Source organism: Saccopteryx bilineata, chromosome 3 (genome assembly GCF_036850765.1).
Source record: "Saccopteryx bilineata isolate mSacBil1 chromosome 3, mSacBil1_pri_phased_curated, whole genome shotgun sequence".
NCBI lineage: Eukaryota > Metazoa > Chordata > Mammalia > Chiroptera > Emballonuridae > Saccopteryx > Saccopteryx bilineata.
This window is the reverse complement of record NC_089492.1, coordinates 155,677,330-155,703,761: the sequence shown is the minus strand read 5'-3', so window position 1 is coordinate 155,703,761 and position 26,432 is coordinate 155,677,330. Positions and strand designations below refer to the sequence as shown.

Sequence of the window (26,432 nt, the reverse complement as noted above, 5' to 3'; positions counted from 1 at the left end):
AGGCAAATGAGGCAGGTAATTAAAGAAATGGGTATTATTGCATGTACAAACAGAGGGTGGAGGAGCTCAAGGCAGCCGCCATCCCAATCTTGGGGGTGTTTTGTGTTTTGAGGGGTAAAAGGAAGGTTTCTTGGAGGATGTCAATTTTTAAGTTGAGAACTGGAAATTGAGTAGAAAGTAGTCAGCTGAAACAAGTGGACGGAGGGAGGGGAGAGGATTCCAGCTGGAAGGAATGTCATGAGTTATGGCTCATGTCAACGTAAGAAACATTTAAACCTGTAGAGAATTTTTATGAGGTTATTTGAGTCAGACTTACGACAATAGCTGGAAAAGCAAAACCTCAGAGGATTGAGAAAATACTCCAGAGGATGGCAGCTTTGCACCTTATTTTATACATTACAAGCAGTGGAGGAGTCAGGGGTTACATAAAATCCACTGGTGATAAATTAGGCAGGAGAAAGCAAAGAAGGGAATTCTCTGGGATTGGATAAAAGGTAGAAAGAGCAGACACATACTACTTTTACATTTGTGAGTATAGGATAGTTAATAGTTAACAGTGAACACATTAACAATAACAAGGAGGGGTTTTGTGGTCTCTGCTCTGGTGCTGTGAGAGATCCTGAAAAAAATTTATCCTGACATTCAAAAGGTCTCAGCTAGATACACATAGACAATAGGCAGGCTCAGTAAGATAAAGATTGTCTGTTATAGGGAAGACACACCCTAGCATGTCTACTGGTCATGACTCGCTTTTAGTTAGAAAGTAACCATGTAAGACCAACCTACATGGTTACTTTCTGCCTCTTAGTTTGTAAGGCCACCACACAGGCCTTCCCTGAGCCTGTCAGGTTTAGTACAGTGGTACCTTGAGATACGAGTTTAATTTGTTTCGTAACCGAGCTTATAAGTCAGTTGACTCGTATATCAAACAAATTTATCCCATTTAAAATAACTGAAATAGATTTAATCCGTTCCAGCCCTCTGAAACATCTCCAAACCATCCTTAATTATGAAAAAGACATGCTTTTAATTAAGAAACACACATGTATACTTTACCAGTGCATAACAAAATATATGAAATAAAAGAAAAAAGTGTTATTTAGTACTGTATTCTTACCTTGGAGACAGACGAGTGCAGCTAACGGAGGTGAATGGCGCAGGAGGAGGGAGGGAGGAAGGGATGCAGGCACTGTAGACATGTAAACTAAAGCTGCACTTTCTTAACACTAAATGTAAACTAAAACTGCATTTTCTTTACTTTAAACAAAACTTTCTTTACTTAAAATGAAACCATTAAAACTTAATTATAAAAAAAATGCACTTTCTTAACTTTAAACTTAACCTAAGCTTAACATTACATATCTTTCATTTAATCATCACCTGTTTTTGCCTTTTTGGCTGCACTTTTGGCACTTTCACTTGCAGGACTTTTGAGTAAAAATCTATCCAAAGAGGTTTGCTTTTGCCTGCCTTTTAAAATGTTACAGAAATGTGACAAACAAGTATCATTAAAAAGTGCTGAAGCATGACCAGTTGAAACTTTTTCTGGGTGTTTCATTTCAGTGAAACTTGAAAGCTTCTCCCACATTGCCAGCATGTCTTTAATTTCACTTGTAGAAATCACTTCCTCTGACTCTACGTCCTCCTCACTACTAATCTCTTGCAGAAGCTCCTTACATTGCATTATCTGTAGCTCCTCCAACTCCTCAGTTGAGAGTTCCTCCTCTTGTTCCTTGACGAGCTCATTTACATCACCCTCATCTACCTCCAGACCCATCGACTTTCCAAGGGACACAATCTCCTCCAACACTTCTACCTCAGTCTTGGTCTCTGGTTCGAATCTTTCAAAGTCCCTGTCTGCAAGAACATCGGGCCATAACTTTTTCCATGCCGAATTCAAGGTTCTTCTTGTAACCTCTTGCCTTGCCAAGTCACTAATGTGTAAACATATCACGATGTTGTAGTGATCTTTCCAAAACTCTCGAAGGGTTATAATTGTATTCTCAGTCACCTCAAAGCAGCAGCGGAACAAGTTCTTTGTGTAAAGCGTTTTAAAATTGGAAATGACCTGCTGATCCATAGTTTGCAAGATTGAAGTCGTATTGGTTGGGAGATAGATGACTTTCATGAATTTGAACTCATCGAGAATGTCATCTTCAAGACCAGGTGGGTGGGCTGGAGCATTATCAAGGATTAGTAACGCTTTTATCAGGAGTTTCTTGGAGATATTTCTTCACTGCAAGACCAAAGACGAGATTTACCCATTCAATAAAAAACTGCCACGTAACCCATGCCCTAGCATTGGTGCGCCACATAACCTGCAGTTTTTCTTTAAGAATCTTGTGAGTCTTAAAGGCTCGAGGATTTTCGGAAAGATTCACTAGCAGTGACTTTACAGTCACCGCTAATATTTGCACACAATGCAAGGATTCATGGGTTTATGGCCTGGCAGCTTCTCCCCTGCGGTGATGAAAGTCCTCCGGGGCATTTTTTTTTTTTTTTCTGAAACAATCCTGTTCTGTCACAGTTGAACACTTGTTGAGGGATGTAACCATCCTTTGCGATAAGCGCAGCAAAACATGTGATGTACTCCTCAGCTGCCTTAACAATGTCAGCACTTGCAGCTTCACCATGCCTCACCACCGAGTGGATGCCAGATCTCTTCTTGAAATTTTCAAATCAGCTGTGACTTGCCTTAAACATATCTTCTGCTGCCTCTTCTGAGGTTGATGGTTCTTTCTTCAAGTCGCTGTAAATAATACGTGCCTTTTCACATACAGTATGTGTCTCCTTTTTCATCCACACTCAGAAGAGCATGGATGGTTTGAGGAACAAAATTAAGCTGGAGATAATTGGAGTTCATGGCTGGTGGAGAAGAATGTGAAAAAAGCTGGAGAGTTAGTAGGGTCTCTATCAGACTGAGTTTATGTCAAGAACTAGCGCTTGCTTTTAGGACTAGGAGAATGGCCAGGCTTCAGTGGTGGGTATGGCAGGATGACATCCGATTTCTCAGCTGACTGTTGTGTGGTGGGGAGATTATATGAGGGACTAGACAGGAGGCTGCCATGGGCATTCAGGTGAGAGACAGGTGGCCTGGACTAGGCAGTGGCAATAGAAATGGTGGAAATGGAGGGAACTGAAAGAAATCTGCAAAGTAAAAACACAACTTGGTGTTTGACAGGTGAAGATTCAAGGATGACCCTTAAATTTATTAGATCTACAAAATGGGTGGGTGATGGTACATTGGAAATATGGGGGAAAAATCTAGTTTCTGTAATATACTTCTTTGATACATTTCTTTCTGAACACATTTAGTTTTAGTTGCCCGTTAGCTTGTGGAACATTTAGGTAGAAATATCCACTAGGGAGTTGTAACAACTATTTATTGAGCACATTCTATGTGTCAGGCATGCTCTGGTCTTGCACTTGAGGTGCAATTGTGAACAGACAATGAACTGTGCCCTCTCAAAGCTCACATTTTTTTTTTATTCAGTGAGAGGAGGGAAGGCAAAGAGACAAACTCCCACCTGTACGTTGACCAGGATCCACCCAGCAAGCCCATTAGGGGGTGATGCTCAGCCCATCTGGGGCATTGCTCCATTGCTCAGCAAAAGAGCTCTTCTTAGCACCTGAGGCAGAGACCTTGGAGCCATCCACAGTGCCTGTTTCTAATTTTCTGAATGAATTACGTTATTGACTTTATCGGTTTTTGTCATCAAACATTGTATTTACAGCCAAACCTAAATTTCTTTATCCTAAAAGGTTGATATTGGGAATTTTTATGTGTGTTCATTTAAAATGGTTATAGAAATTCTCATGGTGAGATATTTAGGAATATTTGTTCAAATTCAAACATTGTTTTATGTCAGTGAGTATTGAATATTCTAAATATTTACATGTTAAACATGCTAAACTAAATATTAAAATTCTAAATATTAATGTTTTTTGTTATTTTAAAAGTTAACCAATTATAAATGAATCGCATAACTGCAATTTAATACATCTATTATATTTAGTCTTTCTCTGTATATATTTTTATCTTTGTTTTCTGGCTTTTTATTAGCTATCCAGTGGGGAGAAGATGGCCGTCCATTTCATTTTCTCTTTTATACTGGCAAACAGTCTTATTATTCATTAATGCATGTAAGTATATTACATTTATGATCAATAATTTGAACTGTAAGCTAAGTAACTGATATTCCAGAGATTTTGCCAAGCTTCACAATTTACATAGTATGTTTCATAATGGACAAAAGTAAGACTTGTAGAGGTAAAACAGTAGTGGAAAGGCTTTATAGTTTATTAATTCATTTTTCTAAAGGTAAACATTATGTAATTTTTAACAGAATGATTTGTCCTTAAAATGCTTTTAGTGACAAATTGAGATCATGTTAGGAGATGGATGCTTAATTCAGTCTCAGTGGCGACTGTGCAGTCCAATTGAAGGTTGAAGCAGGGAAGGGGCCGAGTGTGTACCAAGTCAGGGGCTGTATGTGCCTTGGGAGAGAGGCAGATAATTAACTGTACTTTGTGTTATTCAGATACAGTTGTTGCTTTTCACAGGCTAATGTAGTGTGTGAGTCTGGACAGTCTAGGAAAATGAGCTAAGACAGTTTTTATTCCACACTGATTTCCAGCTGCAGTGGAGTGTCCTGGGGAGTTGTTGTCTCAGAGCCCTAGTGTTTGACAGTGCGCAGATTTGGGAGTTCCCTCGAGTGACTGTGCAGGAAACCCTGGCTGCTAATGTCCAGTTGTAAGTAACAGAACCCGTTTTATTCTTTGAATTTGTCAGGTTTTAGTTTTATTCACTGTGATTTTTTAAAGTTACAGAAATATTCACTGGGGTTTCCCATCCACAGTCAGATTTCAGGTTGCTCAAATCCCATGCACACATTCCCTCTGGTTTTAGCACTGTCTGATGTTTTGGTCCTCCACAAACCCAAAAGGACAAGATCCCCACTTGTCAGGTACATTTATTTCTTGTGGGGGGAACCTTCCTTTCGTTGTTTCTTGACCTTGGGCAAATGAGCTTCTTGCCCTGGCAGAAATGAACTGAATGATGAATGTAGAGTGTGTCTTTGCTGAGTGATGGAGCTGTGGCTCAGGCTTTCCTCTGAGGTTGTCCGCACAGCCCGGGGCTGCCTAGGGACCCCTGCTGTTCATTTAAATAGCTATGTCAAATCTGCCTGTGAATGCGTCGGTTTGATCTGTGGTAATATTTGTGAAGGTTCCATATGGACTTAAGCCCCCCGCAGTGTGGAGAAATAATGTACAATGCTTCATGGTACAGACGCAGATTTTCTCTGAAAAGGGATGCAGAGCTGCGTTTTAGCTGTCGGAGGGGATGATGGAGCTGATGCGCTAGGCCTGTCAACTTGTTACACGGATGGGCTGCACGCAGCGAAGCTGTGGAAAATCTGTGCCTTTTAACTTTTCTACTTAATCACGGTTGTAGCATTGCCTTTAGACTGTATGCTACATTAATTCTCTTCCTGCCTTCTGCCTTTCATCCCAAGTTTCACGGAAAAGAGTAAAGCATGCAGGTCTTTTGGAGGAGCCCTATCAAACAGCTGTCATCTAACAAGCCATTTGCATTTGTTTTGGCTGAAACTGAGCAAGCCAAAGGCAAGATATTTTGTTGCATTCCATCATAATGAAGAAATTACATTATAGGAGAGGCCTAATTTTATTTTTAGTTTGTTGATGTCTTTTAAAAGATATTGCTCAAGAAACTGGTCAGTTTTTCAGTGAGTAAAATATTAGTATACTCTGATGGAAAAGTCAAATTATATCTGATTAATAAGGTCTTTTTGAATAATATAGTATCTGTTACATATAGGAGAGTTCTTTGGGCTTTTATGTTTTAGTTAAATATAGTAATTTAGGTCAGGTGTTCTGGGCGTTTTGATTCCCCAGTCTGTATGGGGTTTAGCATTTGTTTTATTGTTCCTCAGAACAGTATGTGTAGGGTTACAGGTATCTAGGTTTAAATTGAGCATTTTAATTCAGATAATTAATAAAACCTTGTATTTTAAAAAATGTGTTCTGTAGAATTTTAAAGTAATTAAATGTATGGGGAAAAGGATGTTTTCCTAAATATATGCCAATCATTTTAGCATCATGTAAGACAATTGTTATTAATCACAACTATAGTCACACCAGTCTCATTCCTTAGATCATGCAAACCAACATCATCCTAGACTCCTTTTGCATTTTGAAATACCATGTGACTCAGTGCTCACTGTTGGGCTTACGACAGTGGTTTTGGATTGAAGTCAACATTGCATATAAAGTAAAAAGATAAAGTTGAAACTGCTTCCTGAGTTTGCTCTCTCCTTTGCCTCCTCTCGGTGGTGGGGGCTGCTGTTGCATTCTGTGTGACAGTGAACCCACTGCTGCCCTCCCACTGCAGCAAGGGAATTGGTCCCCAGAGAGACTGTGGTGGATGTTAAATACTTGAAAATGAATGATTGTTGTTACCATTTCTTTTTGTTGATGTAATTTCTTCCCGTGTGACTGGGTTAAAGACACTGATCCACATCAGTTTTCTCCATATCGTTGACCAGCAATAACTGAGGCATGGTAGTCATCGGCCAAGCTTTTTGACAAAAGAACAGCTCTAGAGCACAGTTGCAGCGATGCTGGGAGACGTTTCTGATGTCAGTTAACGTTTTTGTCTCCTTTGACAAGTCTTTTTAGTATTTGGTCACTGTTTGCATATTAAGCTTATATATGACATAATAACAACTAATAAAAAATAGTCCCAATGCAGCTCACAGTTAAGAATAATATATAATGCTTTAGTGAGCACTTTTCAATTGGCCTGTAATTGGCCCATCTAATTTTTGTGGAGAAGCAGGGAGATCTCTGAGGGAAGATTAAGATGAGAAGGAAGAAGCAATTTATTGGTCCTGCCCAGAAATGAAGTAGTGTAGGAAAGAGTAAAGTGAAGACCCCCAGAATCTCAGACTTTGTAAACCTGTTACATTCTGAAGGTTCCTTAGCCACCTGAGTTAGAACTCCATTTTCCTGTGGACAGTGATGTACTTCTTCAAATTCCTGGGAAAGTCAGTAACAAACCACTTATACCATAGCAAATATGGTGGACTTATGTAATGAAATAAGTATAAAACAATACTAACAACTAATTTCTTAAGCAGTAAAATATAGTTGAAGTGGAAAGACATGAAAGGCTTTGAAGAGTTTATCAAAAGATGTTTGATTACTGAGAAGTGAGCTCTATGTCTCTTTGTTTTACCCAAAATGGATGGCTTTCCATTTCTTTAATAGCCAGTTACCCAGTAGAACTTGTATACTTTTCAGGTCAGATTTTGAGTTTCAGGAGCAGAATGAATAAGTAGAGAATGAATAAACAAAGTTTCCTCAAACAGCTGAGCAGAAATATCGATACATGGAAAGGGAATACTTTTTAAAAAGGAATGTGTGTGTTCTAAAGAAAACACTATGCCATTGAACAGTGAGCTGTGCATGGCCTTGTCAGGCGTCCCCAAACTACGGCCCGTGGCCCCCTGAGGCCATTTATCCAGCCCCCACTGCACTTCTGGAAGGGGCACCTCTTTCATTGGTGGTCAGTGAGAGGACCACTGTATTTGGCAGCCCTCCAATGGTCTGAGGGACAGTGAACTGGCCCCCTGTGTAAAAAGTTTGGAGACCCCCGGAGATGAAAGACTCGGAAGGAATAGGGCCAGGGGCATGCCCCTTGGGTGAACCAGCCTGTCAGGCTCCTTATCTCCATGGCAGTGCAGCCTTGTCAGGCTGGCCAAGCTGGTGAAGGAGAGAGTGGGCTACGTTCATAAGTATTGGCAACCTGGGTAGTCATGGTTGAATTTGTACAGGACCTTTAATTTTTAGAAAAAAATATTCAGATTGGCTTATTTTATTAATATATACATTTCTGAAATTTTTTAAATTCACTCATGTAAAATAAGTTGAAAGTTATTGAAATTCAAGGGAGGTGATTATTTTACTCTGAAATGGGAGCCCTTTTGTAAACATGAAGTCAAGGCATATCTATAATGCAGCCTTTTTCTAAAGTGCTTTCTGAGGAACACAATGTAAAATATTCTTCAAGAAAGGGTCTTTGAAATTTATTTTGGGAATGCTGCAACAGGCACTGAGGATGGCTCTGTGGAGGCTCTGCCTCAGGCGCTAAAAATAGCTCGGTTGCAAACATGGTCCCAGATGGGCAGAGCATCAGCCCCAAATGGGGTTGCTGGTGGAGCCTGGTTCAGGGCACATGCTGGAATCTACCTCCCATTCTCTCACTTAAATAATAATAATAATAAATAAAATAAAAATCTCTGAAGTCCCTCAGTAAAGAAACCCATTGCATTAACCCACTGCTGCTCAAACGTACTGGATCACGGAACCCTTTCTACCCAGATGCCTTTTTAAAAAATCTCACTAGCATATTAAAAACGCTATAAGTCATTAAGTACATTAAGTGTTCATTAAAATTTCATGTAAGCTCCCCTCCCCAATTTTTAAGTTGAAGTTGGCTCTGCAAACTGCAGTGATAATAATAATTTAGCATCTTAGAGAAATCTCATATTTTAGGACGAGTTTTATAGTAAATAATGGAGGATTTTCAAAGTATCTTTATAAGTTGAAGAATTACTGGCCAGAGATGACATTTTTTACCAAAAAATGTATGAAGTCAGGGAATAAGTATACCATTATGTACTTAAACTACTTTGCTAAATTAAAAAAAAATTAAAATTCTAATTCTGATAACTTATGCATAAATAGGATTGATCTGCCTTTTGAAAGAAGCTCCTGGCTTGTTTAGAAATTCTCGATTGTTTTAAATGATGTAAGTGACCTTCCATGACTGTGTTCATAGGCAGAAGAGCAGCCCCAGGGAGGCAGGTGGCTCATTAGTGCGGATCCCAGACCTGGGAAAGCATAGGTCCTGGAGACTTGAGAGCCACAGAGTTCTGACTTCCTTCACATCTTCTTTGTAACGTTGTGGTGAATATTTAAAACTCTTGATGTAGTGCTTTTCTCTGTTAAAGTGGGATTAAAATAGTGACCCTTCTCACAGTGAGGTATTGTGAAATAACCACAACTATGTAAAGTGCTTATTTTTAGAAATCTACATACTAATGCTGACACATCTCATGCTGTTTTAAGTTTTTTCTTGACAGGAGAAGTTAATTCAGGAATTAATTTAGTAATAGAATTTGTTCCAGAAGTATCTTTAATACGTTTTCCTCACATAAGAATAGTCACCATTGTATATCTTGCATGTAACAAGTAAGAAAAATTTTAAAACTGATTTATTGATTTTAGAGAGAGAGAGGGAAAAAGGTGGGGGGTGTAGGAAGGAGCAGGAAGCATCAACTCATAGTTGCTTCTGGCATGTTCCTTGACTGGACAGGCTAGGGGTTTTGAATAGGCAGCCTCAGCGTTCCAGGTTGATACTTGATCCACTGCACCACCACAGGTCGGGTGATCAGATTACTTTTATATTGGTATAATTGTTATAATATATAGTGGAGCATTTCTTTGAGTAGTAAAAACATATAGTATCTGAGTTACAAGCATTTGCATATATACTTGTAATACTTGTATATACTTACTCGTGGGTGTGCACTTTCCCAGAGTATTTTCTGTGTGTCCTCTCTAGGAGACCATTTCTCTGATGCTTATTACTAGCATTATGTGGTGTGCAAACACACATAGCATGTTGTTTTTACAAGGGTCTGCAATAGGAGTATGTCACTTGAAACTTTAGGTAAGTAGCAGAAACCATGATACATGAATTATATTTACATGTGTTTCATTTGATTTTGTATATGCCAGTGGCCAAAAAATTGAGAAGAATGTTATTCAGGAAGTTGATTTTCTGTGATTCTTTTTTAAAAAGCAAATACATATTTTTAAGTGTATTTTCTGTTTTTGATCTAGTGTGTAAGATAATTATTAGTAGTATGTTATTGTATGTTTGTATATCAAAATACAGTTGACTTTTCATATACTACTCTCCCAAGAAATATTATTTGTGTGCCTTTCCTAAAATTGGAATTTCTACATGATTAATATAACCAAAACAGATTTTAGAAGAGTAAAGTCAGATTTTTAGATCAAAAATCATATTGCTCATGCTCTTGGAAGGATTTAGTTTCAGCATTTCTTCTCTGCAACCTGAGCATCTGGTATTTTCAAATTAGGTGCCTTCTAAATTTGACTCATACATTATGGAAATCTGATGACACAAGGGTGGATAGGCTCACTTTGATTTTATGAAATATTAATCATGGCTGTGATTAATGATTCAGCATTTCACATCTGGGTTATTCCTGTCATCTTTGAAAATTACACTATTAAATATAGTATACAAACTTAATGTAGATGGGTCATACTAATTCTCCAGTGTCCCTTAAAAATTAAGTGGAAATTTAACAATATACCAGAAACTACCACTGATAATCTGTGATGTTGACAGTTCCTGGCATATTTTATACCCTCAAGGATTTTTTAATGTAAATTAGTACATATCTCTTCAGGGAGTGGAAGCTATAGAAGCTACATTTCAGAGAACTGTTGTTTCTAACCAAGATATAATCTCAAGAGTGGTTTTATTATGTAGAAAAACATAGAAATGGTGCACCAATAAAATTTTCTCGATTATTACACTCTTGAATGCCATGCCTCACCCCTGCTATCATTTCTTAACCATTAGTACAGGTCAGCACTGTACTAAGTAGTTTACATAAACGTATTTTGCTATTTAAAGAAGTTTAGGGGTGGCTTAATAAGCATTATTTAATTTGATGGATTACAACCATCAAAGTGTTAACATTGTCATAAATGAATAGGATTTACCATGTTTAAAATTTGACATGTACTCATGTACTTTTTATGGGTATTCTTATATACTGCATTTTTTCTGATTATTTTGCTTGCGATATTTATATATTATTGAGCTAAATATAATACTGAACAGTAATAGTTAGTGAAAGAAAATTTTAAGAAAGATATGGAATTAAAGTTAAAATTGCTCAAAAGTCACTGGAAAATGATGGATTAATTTAGCAGCCCAAACTTTGACTTGAAATTTACCTGTGAAGTAGATTATTTTTATTTTAGTTCACTTGATCATTCCAGAAAATTAAATAGATCCCAACAAGCAGGGGTGGGTATCTTATCACTGTTGTTAGTGTTACCTTGGATTTTTATTTTAGATTTGAAAGACACAGTGTCTCTGACTTATGCAGTCAGAACCTTACTGGTGTCATCCTCGTACCAGCGTCCCCTACGTAGCATCTGGCTGGGGTCCAGTGCACCATGCGATGCTTTTTGCACTGTGTCTGCCCAACTCAAAGAAGTGGGAGAGGGGGAGGATTCATTTTGTGGGTTTTTCCTTTATTTTACCTGTTCAGAACACTTGAGAATTGCTTTCTCAAAACAGGTGCCTAGAAATTTTTCTGATGCACTATTCAGTGGGGGTTATAGCCCACTCTCTGAGCCTTCAGAAATGAGTCAGAAGTACCCTCACCACACACGGTCAAATGAGGCTTACCAGTTCTTGGGAGACAAGTTTAAAATTTTTATTTTAAGTTTAACAGCAGGTATGTTTTATATGTGGATGGTTCACAATAGTTCTTGGTTTCTTCAGGGATGACAGTTATTTGTTTTAAATTGTCACACACATTCTGCTGCTGCTGCTGCTACAAATGATGAATTTGTACTCTGGGTATTTTGTTGTAGAGACCATTGTCCTTAATAAGGACTATAGAATCAAATTAACTTAATTTGTCCTTTTGCTATCACACTGAATGAGGCTCTCCGTAGTCTAGTGTGTAAATCCAAAGACTGCTCATCTCTTTGAGGTCTTCATTAAAACTGATCATAGGGCCTGCAAATCTGCATCTCTGACCAGTTTTAGGTATGGATGCTGCTGCTGCCTTGGGAACATACCTTTACAGTTCCTGAACTAGTGATTGTGTCAGATTGTTGGCAATACTCGTGTCCACTGTGAGAATCCATAGCTCAGCTCGTTTTATAGCTTCTGACTGATGCTGCTTCTCTTTGTCTCTGCTCAGCGGTCAATTCTACTAACCCTGTTGAAAAACAGAGCAAAACATGCTCTTCTGAGTCTCCCCAGCCACGAGAAATGGATGTTCACATCCTTACCACTCAGCCTGTTGAGTAGAGACTCATCATTTACATCTTTCTTGCTTTCTTTTATTTTTTCAACATTTTTTCTCCATGTGAGAAATGGATTCCTGAAAAGAGGTTACAGAATGAAGATAATAATAAAATGAAAGCTCTGATAAGCGCAAAGACAGTGGCAAAGGGACACTTCTGTTAGGACAAGCTCTGTGTTAGCAACATGGTGATAGGCCATGTTCGTATGGGAATCGAATCTAATCAGAACCCATAAGAAATTGCCCCTCGAATTTGAAATGATTAATTAAGACTGAGATATGGATGAACATCTTCATCAATAACAAGTTGTGTCTTCCAACATTAGCTAATGGCACTGGAAGATGTCATGGTTAGCAAAAAAATAAAAGTCATTTGTATCATGTCTAACTCATCCTTTGAAAATGCCTATTTGTTCATTAGTTATTCATATGGTAAATTATATGTAAATTATAAATGAATACTCACATCGGATGTGAGTCTTCACATACTTAAGTTTGCTCAGACAAAAAAAATTGGGAGGCAGTTGCATTATTCTATTTGTAGTGAATGCATTTCCTGGAAAGTGTATTTCATTGATAACCTTTATTGCCAAGTTCTAACAAAATGACAAATTTCCCATTTGAATTACAATCTAACAGGTGTCATACATTCACAAATTTTGTTAGGAAGTAAATTAACAAAAGAAATCAGATACTGAAAAAGAAATATAATAGAAAACTTTCTAAAATATAAACTGAATGCTGAGGACTTAAATATTATGGAAATATATTAGGGCCTTGGCCAATTGGCTCAGTGGATAGAGCATCCCGTATCCACCCAGTGTTTGGGTCTTGGGGTTCCATCCCCACTCAGGGCACATAAGAGAAGCATGACTGCTTCTCTTCCCCTTTCTCTCCCCCTTCTTTCTCTCTTCCCTCTCGCAGCCAGTGGCTCGATTGGTTTGAGCATCACCTTGGCGCTGAGGATAGCTCGGTTGGTCTGTCAGTCTCAGGGGCAAAAAATAGCTCGGTTGATTTGAGCATCAGCTGGTGGATCCCGTCAGGGCACATATGGGACTCTTTCTCAATATCTCCCCTCCTCTCACTTAAAAAAAATAAATTAAAAAAAATATTATATATATATAGCTTTGTTTTGTTTTTACTAACCTCATGGAGTTTTTTATAGAATTATTTAAAAATCAGTTAATGTAAGCATTATACTAAATTCTCATTGAAATTACTCTCCCATTATTGAGTTTTAATGAGAAATAGTATTATTAGAAAACATTTTCAGTATTACTTGCTATACAGTTAGATTATTTGAGGAGGTGACTTTCAAAGGAAAAGGTATACAAAGAAAATTTAAAGTAGAAATAATAATGTACCACCTCTTATTTTAGTGTGTGTATTTTATTTGCCACAGGACACATATGGAAAGCTGCTCAATGTAGAAAAACATAAAAATCAGTTGCAAGCCAAAGATCTATTTTCAGAAAAAGCTAAAACCAAGTAAGTTTTTTTCATGTATTCAAATAGATGAAAAATTTGAACTAAAAACATACCACTTATCACTGGTGTTTTTAAAGTATACCTTAAACCTAAAAATTGATTCAGTATTTCAGCATTAATCATTAAAGTTAGAGGTTAACATAATAGATGGTTTTTTGAGAGTAAATATTAAGGTTATTATTTTGTTACTTCATTTCATATTTATATATTAAATGATTAATAACTATATTTGAGTATGATGTCCTCAGAATTTGTGTGTATATAGCTATACACTTCAGTTTTACATACTTTTATTATTTTATTTTATTTTATTTTAGTATTTCAAGGTTTGTGCTTTTATTTAGCAAATAGTGATAGTTCATCATCCTGAGCAACCAGTTTTAAATTTCAACCTGGTTATTCACATATTTTACACACATCTTTGAGAATACCTTGTTTGAGTTTTAAGTACTATGCCTAGCCTTGTATTGGGACTTGATTATCACTTTAGCCCATTGACAGATTAACTCTGCATTTATAACATCTCCTTGGAAGTAAATTGTGAAAAACAGTGAAATTTTAATTTTTAAGAAATCTGGTGCCTTTTAATATCAAATGAATTCCACAATGGCATATTAACTCTTCAAACAAAACATTTGCTAGATTGGGTATCTTTTCTAGAGTAGATTAAGGAAATGAAATGTTATATCCGAAAAAAGTTTACTTGGATGAAATTTTACAGCTATATACAAAAATTTGCTTACTAATCAAGAATTGCAACTGCACGTGGGATCTTTTGTGCTATAACTCTAATTGCATGGTTAATTTAAAAGAGAAACTGATATTTTAACAGGGACTTGATTGGCAGCAGATGGCTGATTAAGGAGGAACTAGAAGAAATGTTAGTGGAAAAACTGTCAGATCAAGATGTGAGTAATTAATCTTTTTAATTCAAGGGGACCTGTGCCATAACAATGCAATTACTGCCTTTAGGATTCTAATAGAAAATTTCTCAGAACCCGTTGTTGCTGAGAAAATTTTACTTTTTAAAACATATTTATAGTTGATTTCTGCAATGGGAGGATGTGACCTGCCTAGTCTCTAGACCTCCTTATGTGTGTGCCCTCGTGTTCTCTGCTAGTCATCCTGGGGAAGTGGAAGCAGCTGTTACAGGTTAGGGAGAGGAGTGTAGCACCTGGTTAGACCTTCATCCGATTTACTGCTTTTTGGCTTTCGTGTGTGCAGTATCTGAATCTGCAGAACCACCTGTGTCAGAGTCACTGGGAGTGCTGGTTACAAAGTGCAATCTTAAGATTCAGATGGAACTTCTAGGAGTGTCACCAGGAATCAGTGTTTTTTAGCAAGCTCCCCAGGGGAATGTTACATCCTCTTGTGTGAACCCTGCTGTAGGTCTCAGTTATGTTCCCACTTTGTTAAGTATTTCTAATATATGCTAGTGTCATAAGAAATTTGATGTTTTAAGTACTTTGATATTCTAAATTTAGATTATTTTTGAAAGATTTCAGTGTATATTAATTTCAAAATTGTTCGGAGAGTTTTTTTCTTTCCTCACAGTGGCTAACATTGTCAGTACCTTGCCACCATGTAGATTTTAAGGCATGTACTGAAATTGCCCTATTTCTCATTTAACGTATTGGATAAATTAATGACTTGGAAAGTTGCAATTTTGCCTAACCGAGGTGCGCGAGGCATTTGGTGAGTGTGTGACAGGTCTGGGAGTCAGTTTCCAATACCCGAACTGCCACGTTTGGATCCAACTGAAAAATCTCCCTTTGCCTCTTCATTGAACATGCCATTTCCTTGTTTCCTCTGTTTTCTGGCTGTTTTGAATTTTATAATGCAGTGGATGTCTTTTCATTTTGAAAACATCCCAAAGACTTAATTATTACAGGTGTGCATGTATATGTATGCTCCTATGTCTTACATACTTTCGGGGTACAGGCTATAGAAGAAATCCTGGAGCTGAAGTCTGGTATCAAGCTAAGGGAGGCAGGGGTGGTGCGTGACTTCTTAAACTGCTTAGTTCACAAGCAAGGCTGTGTCATACCTGTAGCCACCCCTTGGTAGGTTCACCAGCAGTCACGCTGTGTGCTGTGAAATTGAGAGAATAGCTGGAAACAAAGCGTATAATCCTGTTCTGGGGAGCAGGAGGCGTGGAGCATTATCAGGCTGGTACCAGAGGTGGCTAAATCTTTCACCCTTGCTTAGAAAGTTTCTTCTTTACTGGAGTGAGTAGGAATTGAATTGAAGAGTCCTTTCTATCTTACTGTGAGATTTATATATATTTTGAGTTATTAATGGCAGCTTTTCACACTAAAGGCAATGGTAACAAAGGCGAGTGTGACTTTTAGGGTTGGCAAAAACATAAATAAGATTATAAAAAATTGAGTTTTAAACTTCATATTAACTAAAGATCTCAAGTATTAGTTGTTTCCTTCTGCATAAACACTTTAGAATGATTATTCTGGCTTCTAATTTTAAGGGGTTAATACCAAGTTGTTTACTTTCTAATCACATGTTCAAGAACTATTAAAAAAAATACACAGAGTAGCAAGGATAATTTATTTCAAGAGGTTGCCCTTTAAGTCAAGTATCTCTTGAATTTTTAAATAGCTTGATTGTTCAGTTTTAAAAGAAATCATAAACATTAAAGTAACACAGTTTGAAAAGCTAAAAGATATATTTGCCAAATGTATTATGAAATATAATTTAAGAGGTACATTGCCTCAGAATCAAACTCTTCCATTTTTTCCATTTTACTATATATAACTTTCTGGAAATTATTTATGAAGTTCCTCTAAATAAAAGAGGAAAATTACACTCGAAGATCATCTAAATAATTTTTTTTAATGAATTTAAATCTCAATCTCATGTTGTGGAAATATGAAGGAATTGACTTTTCTTTGATTGATAGATCTCTTTGTTTTTTGAAAAAAAAGATTGAGCACCAGAGATCCACGGGGCAAGTGCTGCATCTGCACGCGATTTCAGACGCAGCGTGAAGGTGCAGAAGTGTCAGCCTGTCAAAATTCATCAAGAACAGCAACACTGGGAAGATTGAGTCTATAAAAATAGAAAAAATTTAGCAAATGCAATTACTCTTACCTCTCCTAATGAATTTTTATTGTCTGCAGTACGTGCAGTTCATCCAGCTGCTGGAAAGGTTGTTGGCGGTGCCGGGTGGTGCCACTGGTGAAGAATTTGTACAGAGATTTCGCAGGAGTGTCACCGTTCAGTCAAACAAGCAGCTGATCGAGCCTGTGCAGCATGACAAGCAGGGAAGGGCCTTCAGTACAAGCCACGGTAATGACATTCCGTGGAGAAAAAGTAAATTCCATGACGATTGAGAAACGACAATTATTTTTATTTACCTCTACTCTATGGTATTGATTCGACTGGTTTATTTTTGCTATTGCTGCTACATTGGATTTCCTCATTTTAAAAATTCTATTGAAATTTTTAAAAGCAAAACCTTATTACTATCCCAAGAAAAAAATGTAGACCCATTCCTACACAATCATAATAGGCCTTTTTATTTTCACATATTTATGTTAACCTTTTAATTTTTACATTTGCAGCTGGTTGATGCAATATTTGTAATAAAGGTTTCTTAGAGAAAATGAGAATGCTCAGTGAATTTGTGTGTTAGATGCTAAGACTATAAAACATGAAAACTTAAGGCCCTCACATTTTCCCTGTAGGTATGCAAAGACATTTGACATGGTGTAACTTTTTTAAATTAATGTATTAAATAATGTATCTGCAAGTCTTAAAAATTTAACATGGTTGCTTTGTCGTTTTCAGAGCTGTTTGTCAGAGAAATTGACATTTCCTGAGTATTGCTTTCATTTCTATCAATTATATTTTATCATACTTTTCAAATTATATAATTAGATATATTCCTGTTGAATATAAAAATGCTATGTAAATGGGTTGATTTTTTTTAAAGGGTAATATAAATATGAATGACTGTGAAAATTAATTTAAAAATCATTGTAGTGTTCTTCAAATGGGATTGAAGAACAAAATTACCTTGTGATCTTTATTACACTGATTGTGGTATAGTTTACTTGCTTTATTTTTGTTTGATTTGCAGTAGTCCTAGAACTTTCCTGCATACTAGCTATATATTGTTATATAGAAAAGAATTTTAATGCATCGTTAATGTCTCAAAGCCCTAGTCTTTTAGTTTTTATTTTACTAAAGAGATTTTTATACTTTTAAGGTAAAAGAAAGAGTGCCAAAGCAGAAGCAGTTGTTTATGAGTGCGGGAGTGGCGGAATACAAGTCAATGGGATGGATTACCTGCTCTACTTCCCCGTGACTCAGGACAGGTCAGCACTGCTTCTGCTTCTGCTTCTGCTTTTTGTTTTTTAAAAAATACACTTCATTATACATTGTGATCAGTTCATCAGGGCTTGTGTTTTTTTATTGTAGTTATCTTTACCAATATGTTTGTCTTTACCAATGATTAAATTGATCAAACTAGCTAGAAGGAAGCTATTACTCTTTTTTACATAGTTTTCCAGGTTTTTAAAAAGCATTTCTAAAATGCCCTCATCAATTGAATCTTCTTCCTCTTTTCATCACATCCTGCTGGAATTTGAGTATTTCGGGTATATGTGTTTAGAAATACAGACTGCCAACATGTAAGAAGAGTCAGTCTGCACTGTCTCCCTAGTATAGGGGTGGACACACACAAAACAATAATTTTAAAAAAACCAGCCTTCAAAATTAGAAAAAGTCTGCTGTCTCTTCAGAGCTTTTCCTCCTCAGAGGAAATTGATTAGATCTATACCGAGCTGCCTGAGCCTGCCATTGATGCCTTAAAGTAAGAGCTAATAAGGCTTTGGTTAGTTCTTGGAGTTAATTGTGGCAGTTTTATCTTTTGAACTTTGTATCTCATGTGATAACAGATGTGAGTCCCCTGGGTGATTAACAAGTGTTACAATTCAAATCCTTTAAGACTCATCTCAGTCTCTCTGGGAGTCCCATGCAAAGGCCTCTTCTTGAGACAGTTACTACTTTTCCCCTATTTACTGTTGTTACCCACAAGTAACAAGTTGTACATGATTAGCTCCTCCTTCCTAATCCTCCTCCTGTTTGCTGCTATGCAGTGGTTTTAAGATCAGTAGTACCTAGGTGGGACATAAAAGTGAAACTAAGAGACATTGATAAGAGTGTGGTGGTTACGGGGGGAGGGAGCAAAAGGAGAGGGAAAGGGGGAGGGGGAGGGGCACAAAAAAACTAGATAGAAGATGACAGAGGACAATCTGACTTTGGGTGATGGGTATGCAACATAATTGAACGACAAGATAACCTGGACTTGTTATCTTTGAATATATGTATCCTGATTTATAGATGTCACCCCATTAAAAAAATAAAATTATTAAAAAAAAAATAATATCAAGACCAACAACAACAAAAAAAGATCAGTAGGGTAAAACTCTGTTCCCAGGGCTTGTGTAAGGGGAAGAGGGCCTGGTAAGTAGTGTGAGCACCTGGACAGAGTAGTTTACTTCATGAAATGCATGTTTATTTTATTTGTGTGCGTGTGCGCGCGCGCGCGCGCGCGCGTGTGTGTATCCAGAAGTAGTCCACTCTAACTCCACTTAATATGAACTAATTCTGCCGTCATCGCCAGAGTGCCCCATAACTTCAGCATTGGGGACCGCTAAGAGGAATGGCATTTGACTGATACTTGCCTGTTAACTTGTTTTTGGATATAACTGTGATGATTTTATACAAAGTCTCAATTTTGGCTTGATCTCACAATTAAAATATATTCTTAGAACTTATTCTTTATTTTGCATTCATTTAATAAGGATTATTTGTGAGTCCAGTTTTGTTCTCGATATCATGAAGGCATCATTGCTATTTAAGATCTGATTTCTGTCATTCAGAAGCTTTCTGTCCGATCAGGAAACCTACGGTTGACTTTGCTGGCAGTGGGCAGGTCAACCATCTCACCATGTAAGTGGCTGTAGAATTTTGGCAGCCATACTAGCCATGGACTGCCTTTCCTCTTGCAGGGGCAGCTCGGGAGCTTATAGTGCAGCACTGAGGTAATGATGACCAGTAGGAAGACTACTAAACTAAAAGTTGGATGAACTTGATTCTAGCTGTTTCCTAGCGGTGTGACTTCAGCCAAGATGCTTAAAGGTCACTTCTAATAGGTGAGACAGAGTTGAACTAGACGATCTCTAAAATGACTGAAAGTCGATTGAACTGCTTACTCATCTTCCCAGGGACCTTTCTCTAGACTGCTTTTACACAAGCAACAACAGATCATTGGGAATGATGACTATGTTGCCTTCCCAACATCACAGAAATTTTTTATTCATTCACTTACACAACAACCGTTGATTACTATGTGCCTGTTACTATGGAATAAAAAGATTGATAACCTTTCTGATTTGGAAAGGCCTTTGCCCTATCCGTCAAACAGTAAAGCAGCTCTAACTAATCCTCTGTACTAAGGGGATACATTCCTCACACAGCGCTAACCACAGCCGACAAGATATGGTTAGCATTTTAAGCAATTATAGAAAAAGAAAAGACCCTGCTATTATATGTACTTTTAAGTTAACTGATAATAGGATTTGTGCCCTAGGTGTAGCATTCAGAGAAGATAGAAATGAGAAAATTGTTAATTTTTTCTCAAAACAACTTTTATTATATAACAGGGAACAAAATAAATTTGATTATTTTAACTCAGGATTTCATTTGGAATCCCTGAGAGGATAGAAGATGAATTGTGAAGTATTTTTAAGCTTTGTAACTATTTTTGCATGTACCCGTTTATAGTTAGATTAGTTAAAATCAATAGCTATATATTTTTTATTATTACCCTTTAGGTATTTTTTCATCTGTTTATAAATTTAGTATTGTACCTCAGTGTACATCAACTTCTCAACTATCTAGACTTAGTGATTCTTTCTTACCTTGACTGTCTAGTGATATATCTCAAATAATGTATAAAATTTTTGTTTTTCTTTCCTGAATTTTAGTCTAAGTTTCCTTAAAAAGCATATTTTGGGAAATCTTAAAATTTTAGAAATTAAGGTAGGTAAGTGTTTAAGTCCCAAACAGGTGTGTGACCAGAGCTTGTCTTTGTAATATCATTGTGCAGTAACTCACCTTGTTGGGCAATGCAGAGACCTACCACGACATGCACATAACATTCCTACAGATTTTATCTTGCTAGAAAAAGCGAAATGGTGGAATTGGCTAGATTATCAATCTCTAAATTTTCTTTACTTATTATAATATGGCTGTTACTTACAACTCTACTATTTTTATAACATTCCTTTTTTATTTGTTTGCTTTGGAACATTTGTTCAAAAACAACATGGATTTATGTTGTTTCCCTATTGAAACAACATCCCTATTGAAACAATATTGTTTCAAATTCCATGAACCTATACTCTTGAAGGTCCTTTCCCATACATCTTTCTACACATGATTACTTGATACTGTAGTCCATGGAGTGACACTCCAATGTTCTGTCTGTATCCATCTTTCAGCTTCACTGTGTTATAATAAGCTCTGTTTGGAGTCTAGAAAGCTACAGTGTCAGGCAAAGCAAGCAAATACTGCATAAATCGACTTTTCTAAATAAACACTCAGCAGAGATATTAAGACAAAATAGCAAAATTAAACTACTTGACAAAATGGTGGTGAACATTGTGCCTGGCATGTATGTGATGGTCAACCAGTACTTGTTCAGTTGAGCAAGGGAAGGTACAGGGACATGTTCTGTCTGTCCCATTCTCTGATCCTGTGCTGCCTGCCTGGGACCACATGAGCACTCACTACTGAGGGGAGCAGGCCCGACTGGGGCTGTGCAGTGCATCACCTGGAATCAGGCAGGTGGCAGGGCCTGGCAGTTTAGAGAACTGTTAATAGCAATGTGTTCCAGTGGGGTGGACGAGTGGGGGAGTTGAATGTGAGCTAGCTGTCTCAGGGTGAGCATTATATATGCATTATACATTATAGTATACTTTAGTGAGTCCAGATGGCATTTGATAACTGCATAGAAAAGCCTATTGCTGTCACATCTGATCCTTGACTCCAGAGATGGACTCGGCTGATTAATGGAGTCTCCCAGCTTTAAGACTTCTTTACAAGGTTATTTCCAAACATCAGAAAGTTCTTATGAAGATAAAAGGACTCAGCAGTGTGATAGTATATTGCTATAACAAAGAAAAGGAGAAATAAACCTTGCTGTCAGCAAAACATTCTAAATATTAGAAATATCAGTGTTTCTTCATGGAATGGATTGATCAGAAAGTATGAAAAATGTACTAAATGGATTCATCGAGAAGAAGTATGACTGCTGTGTGCCTAGTATAGCTTTCATAAGTGGTCAGAATGTGAACCATTTATAAAACCATGTATTTTATAGAAAACTTAATTGCATTTCTTGTGATATACTTTAGAGAACAGTTGATGTTCCCTTTTCACTTCCTTGACCGACTCGGAAAACACGATGTGACCTGCACTGTCTCGGGGGGCGGGAGGTCGGCGCAGGCTGGAGCCATACGCTTGGCAATGGCCAGAGCTCTGTGCAGTTTTGTCACAGAGGAAGAGGTCGAGTGGATGAGACAAGGTACGGCTGTGGTGGGAGGGCCTGCTTGTCCCCATGCTGTTTATCATTGTTTGTTTTATTCTTGTGCACTTAACTGGAATCAGTGAGAAAACACTCCATTAAATATGCAGTATTGACAATTTGCAGGCTTCTCTTTTCATGCTCCAGAATCATCACAGTATTTTTCAGTGTTAATTTTTACAAAGTGAACTTGAATTAGAAAAAGGAAAAGGGGCTCTGCTAGCATCAGGGGAAATTTATTTTGCTCTGAAAGCATCACCAGTTTCACAAGTACTGCTCAGTGTATATAACAGACAGATTGGTTGTTTTTGTTTTATCATGGAAAATTATAATATTTGATTTCATGGTAAAGCCCTTAAAGTATTTTTTTTACAGATTTTCATTTTTGCATTGTGATGTTAGTTCAAATTTTATGATGTCTTTCTTTGTGTGACTCCATGACCTAGTTGTAGATACAGGTGTGATAATGAATATGCAATCAACTTATTTGTTAGGGCACTGTTTTAGCATTTATACTAAATGAGGCGGTTCTGCTGAAGATTTTCTTTACACTCTTTGTGAGGAAGACACGCTGCAGGGGCTGCTGGCCGGCCAGTGCCTTGCAGCCTGCAGGCCGCGGCTCTCCCTGCTCCCCTGCCTCCGCTCTCCCTGCTCCCCTGCCTCCCCCAGCCTGGAGCCTGCCGCCCTGCTGCCCAAGGCTTTAGGCTCCTTACCTTCTCAAGCCTCTTAATAATCCATCTGTTTATAAACATTCACCATTTTGTGGGATTTATATCTCATCACTAAAATGATAGGATCTGAACAATTCTGCTAGTTTGAGTTAGTAATAAAGCATTATAATTATAACTTACAACTTAAAGTAGAATGTAGATAGGTCTGTCTGCATTTTGTCCAAACTACTGTTTTATTCCATGCCATTTAAGCACAAGTAAATCGCAAAAGCTGTGGGTATATCATAAACCCACAGCTATTTGCCTTTGCTATGGCCAATAGAAGAAGACCTCGAGTAAAATATTGTACTTAATCAATAAAAAGACATGCCAGTGTTGGAAGAGAAAAAAAGGAAAAGAAAAACTAGTTTATTTACATATTTATAAAAACAATTTAAGAGCTTTCACGTCACTGGTATTTTTGAAATCTATGGTCTTTACTAGTGCTCTATGACTCCATCCACGACAGGGATGCTTCATCTGGGCCGTATACTAAGAGTATCTTAATTGCCGAGAAATCATAATTGCTTCTGTTGATTGATTAAATCAACAGAATTAATTAAAAAGCACAAGCTTTTCTAATTTAAACTAACTTTATCCTTCTCAAGTAAGTTCCTTATGGTGAGAATACAACCCTGAAATTTATTTTTTAGATTCGGAAACAAAATACCAGAGATACTATTATCACACAAATTAGAATAATAAGATTTATTTCTCAAATATGTTTAAATATATCTATATTCATGTGTGCTGTTACTATATTGTGTCTATATACTTCCTCATACTTCAGCATCCCAGTGTTTCTTCTCTACCTCTCGTTTTCATTAAAACGCTCACGTCTGTGATAATGAGTATGCAAAGTAGTTTCCATTGCGGTGAATACTGGCTGTCCACACGAGCAGCTTTGCCATAAGTTGAGCAAGTTTAAAAACCAAAAAGGAAAGCAGACTGAGAAATGTAACTGGCATTTGTCCTAGAAATTGGGAAAATGTCCTAAAAGAGTGAAAGCAAACGGCTGTCTTGATTTTTTTTTTTAATTCAGTGAGAGGAGGAGAAGCAGAGATAGACTTTCGTATGTGCCCTGACTGCGATCTACCTGACAAGCCCACTAGGAGGCGATGCTCTTCCCATTTGAGGCTTGCTACATTGCCCAGCAACTGAGCTCTTCTTAGTGCCTAAAGTGAGGCCATGGAGCCTTCCTCAGCACCCAGGGCCAACTTGTTCTAATCAAGCTATGGCTGCAGGAGGGGAAGAGAGATAGTGAAGTGAGAGGGGGAGAGGTAGAGAAGCAGATGGCTGCTTCTGTGTTCCCTGACTGGGAATCGAATCGGGACATGCACACGAAGGCCGATGCTCTACCACTGAGCCAGCCGGCCAGGGCTTGATATTTATATCCAGCTGGTAAATCGTTGTAAGTATGCTTGCTCTCTGGTTTTTTTCTCTGGTAATAGTACCTATGAGTTCATGTGGTTTACTTCTTTTCTGCTTGGCAACATGCATTTTTCTTTGTTTGTAATGGCTTTTCTTCTTACACTGCAGCGGGACTACTTACTACAGACCCTCGGGTCAGGGAGCGGAAGAAGCCTGGCCAGGAGGGTGCCCGCAGGAAGTTCACCTGGAAGAAGCGCTGAACACTTGCACAGGAAGGAGGGCCATGCATGTGTGCCAGCACGTGTGCCCGCCTGTGGACACACACCACACATATTTGCTGGCCACTATGAGGGCCTCCCTGTCAGACACTTGAGTTGTGAGATTATTTTTAAATGCTACTTTGTAAATGTTACCTTTAAAAATAATTATAAAAAATGTTTAACTTCAGTCTGCTCTTTATTTTTTAAACTTTTTCAGAAGATTGTTTTAGAAGCATAACTCATAGAACCTTGGCATACAAGTCCTAAAGGGAACGTTGAGCAAGATGCAGCCAAGTAACTTCACTTATGGACAAGCAGGCCCAGCCCCAGTTTCAGATTCAGCCACGTTGCCAGTCTAATGATAGAAGTAGACGAGACTCCTTTCCCGAGTCTGTTGTTCGCCCACATGGCCGTTGTGACAGTAGTTTTCAGCATGGAGAGATGAGCGTGCTGATTCAGAAGATTGGAGTCAGGTGACTGCCTTTGTCAGGAGCTCAGTGAGGTGAGCTGGAGAGGCTGGCCCGGAGACAGCAGCCAGTCTCCCTGTCCTCAGCTCCCACCAGCCATGGCTCTTTGGCTCTGACTTTTTTTTTTTAACATTCTACATATAATTGATATCATGCAGTCTTCATCTTTCTGTGTCTGCCTTATTTTACATAGTATAACATCGTCAAAGTTGGGTACAAACCTTCAGTTATAAGGCAAGTTAGTTTTGAGGATCTAATACACAGCATGGTGACTGGTTGATAATACTGTATTGTATTATTGAAATTTGTTAAGAGGATAGACCTTTAGCATTCTCACTTAAAAAAAAAAGATAACTATATGGAATGATGGATGTGCTAATTAACTTGATGGTTGGACTTCTTTCACAATTTATACATGTGTCACATTATCACGTTGTACACTTCAAATGTAGATTTGTCACTTTATACTTCAGTAAGGCTGGGTATAAGAAAGACAGCATGCCAATCCATTGAGATAGGATTATTATGAGGACAATGAGTGAGTCATGACTGGAGGAGTAGGTTCTGGGTGAGGGAGCAGCAGACGCAAGAGTCTAGTGATGAAGCCACAGCGAGGTGAATCCGTGTGACCAGTTAGCTTGGCTGGCCACCCTTACACCGTTTACCTCAGTGCAACTGCTAAAGAGTTCCTCTACTCTCCAAAGTGTCCTGGCTTGAATGTAAGTAATACGGTCACTTGCAGATTTAGATGTGTGAAACTTTGAAATGCTTTCCAAAGTTTTACTTGTGCTTTGTTTCTGGGTTCTTTTGATTTGTTGCTCTCACAGATGCCCGCAAGGTGTCACCTCTGTGATGTTAAGAACACTGGCCTTTCTGTGCAACACTGAATCGAGCGGTGAAGCAGAGCAGATGTCGGTAGAACTCTGCAGTGAGAGGGCCTACACCAGGTGGGAGCAGGCAGTCAGGGTATTGGTAGTGATCTTTATCATGTGGGTATATGAATATCCACTTGATTATACCTTCTGCATGTGGTTCTTATGATCTCCATTATAAGCTATCACGTGATAAAAGTAAATAAAAGGCCATCCGGAAGACCTGATGGAGGTTTTAGAACACAGTCTCTGGAGTTCATATGTGACCTTGGGCAAGCCGAACTCTACACCTTGACTGCTCATGTGAAGTAAGAAGAATGGTGGTGCCTCTCCAAGTATGATGACAGTTTAGTAGATTCCATGTAAGTGATATAGTCCAGAGGAAATGCTTTGTAAACGTTGGTTTTGATTCTCATCAAAAAAATCCCTTGACCTCTGTTCAACAGAAGTGGACAGTGATCCAAGAGTTTGGAAGATAGA

The 26,432-nt window shown here is 37.9% G+C and overlaps 1 protein-coding gene across 2 annotated transcripts in view; it reads left to right on the top strand.

Annotated features, from left to right (window-relative positions):
• MRPS9 (mitochondrial ribosomal protein S9) overlaps positions 1-24,800 on the top strand; it is a 64,554-nt gene extending 39,754 nt beyond the window's left edge. The window contains exons 5-11 of one of the 2 annotated variants that reach the window (XM_066267867.1): positions 4,064-4,143; positions 13,576-13,661; positions 14,494-14,569; positions 16,796-16,964; positions 17,887-17,995; positions 22,103-22,272; positions 24,522-24,800. In XM_066267867.1, the coding sequence (XP_066123964.1) occupies positions 4,064-4,143; positions 13,576-13,661; positions 14,494-14,569; positions 16,796-16,964; positions 17,887-17,995; positions 22,103-22,272; positions 24,522-24,613 (782 nt within the window). In that variant the 3' untranslated portion in view covers positions 24,614-24,800. The remainder of the gene's footprint in view (positions 1-4,063; positions 4,144-13,575; positions 13,662-14,493; positions 14,570-16,795; positions 16,965-17,886; positions 17,996-22,102; positions 22,273-24,521) is intronic. The other variant, XM_066267868.1, reaches the window with a different exon arrangement.
• Positions 24,801-26,432: the final 1,632 nt, after the last annotated feature.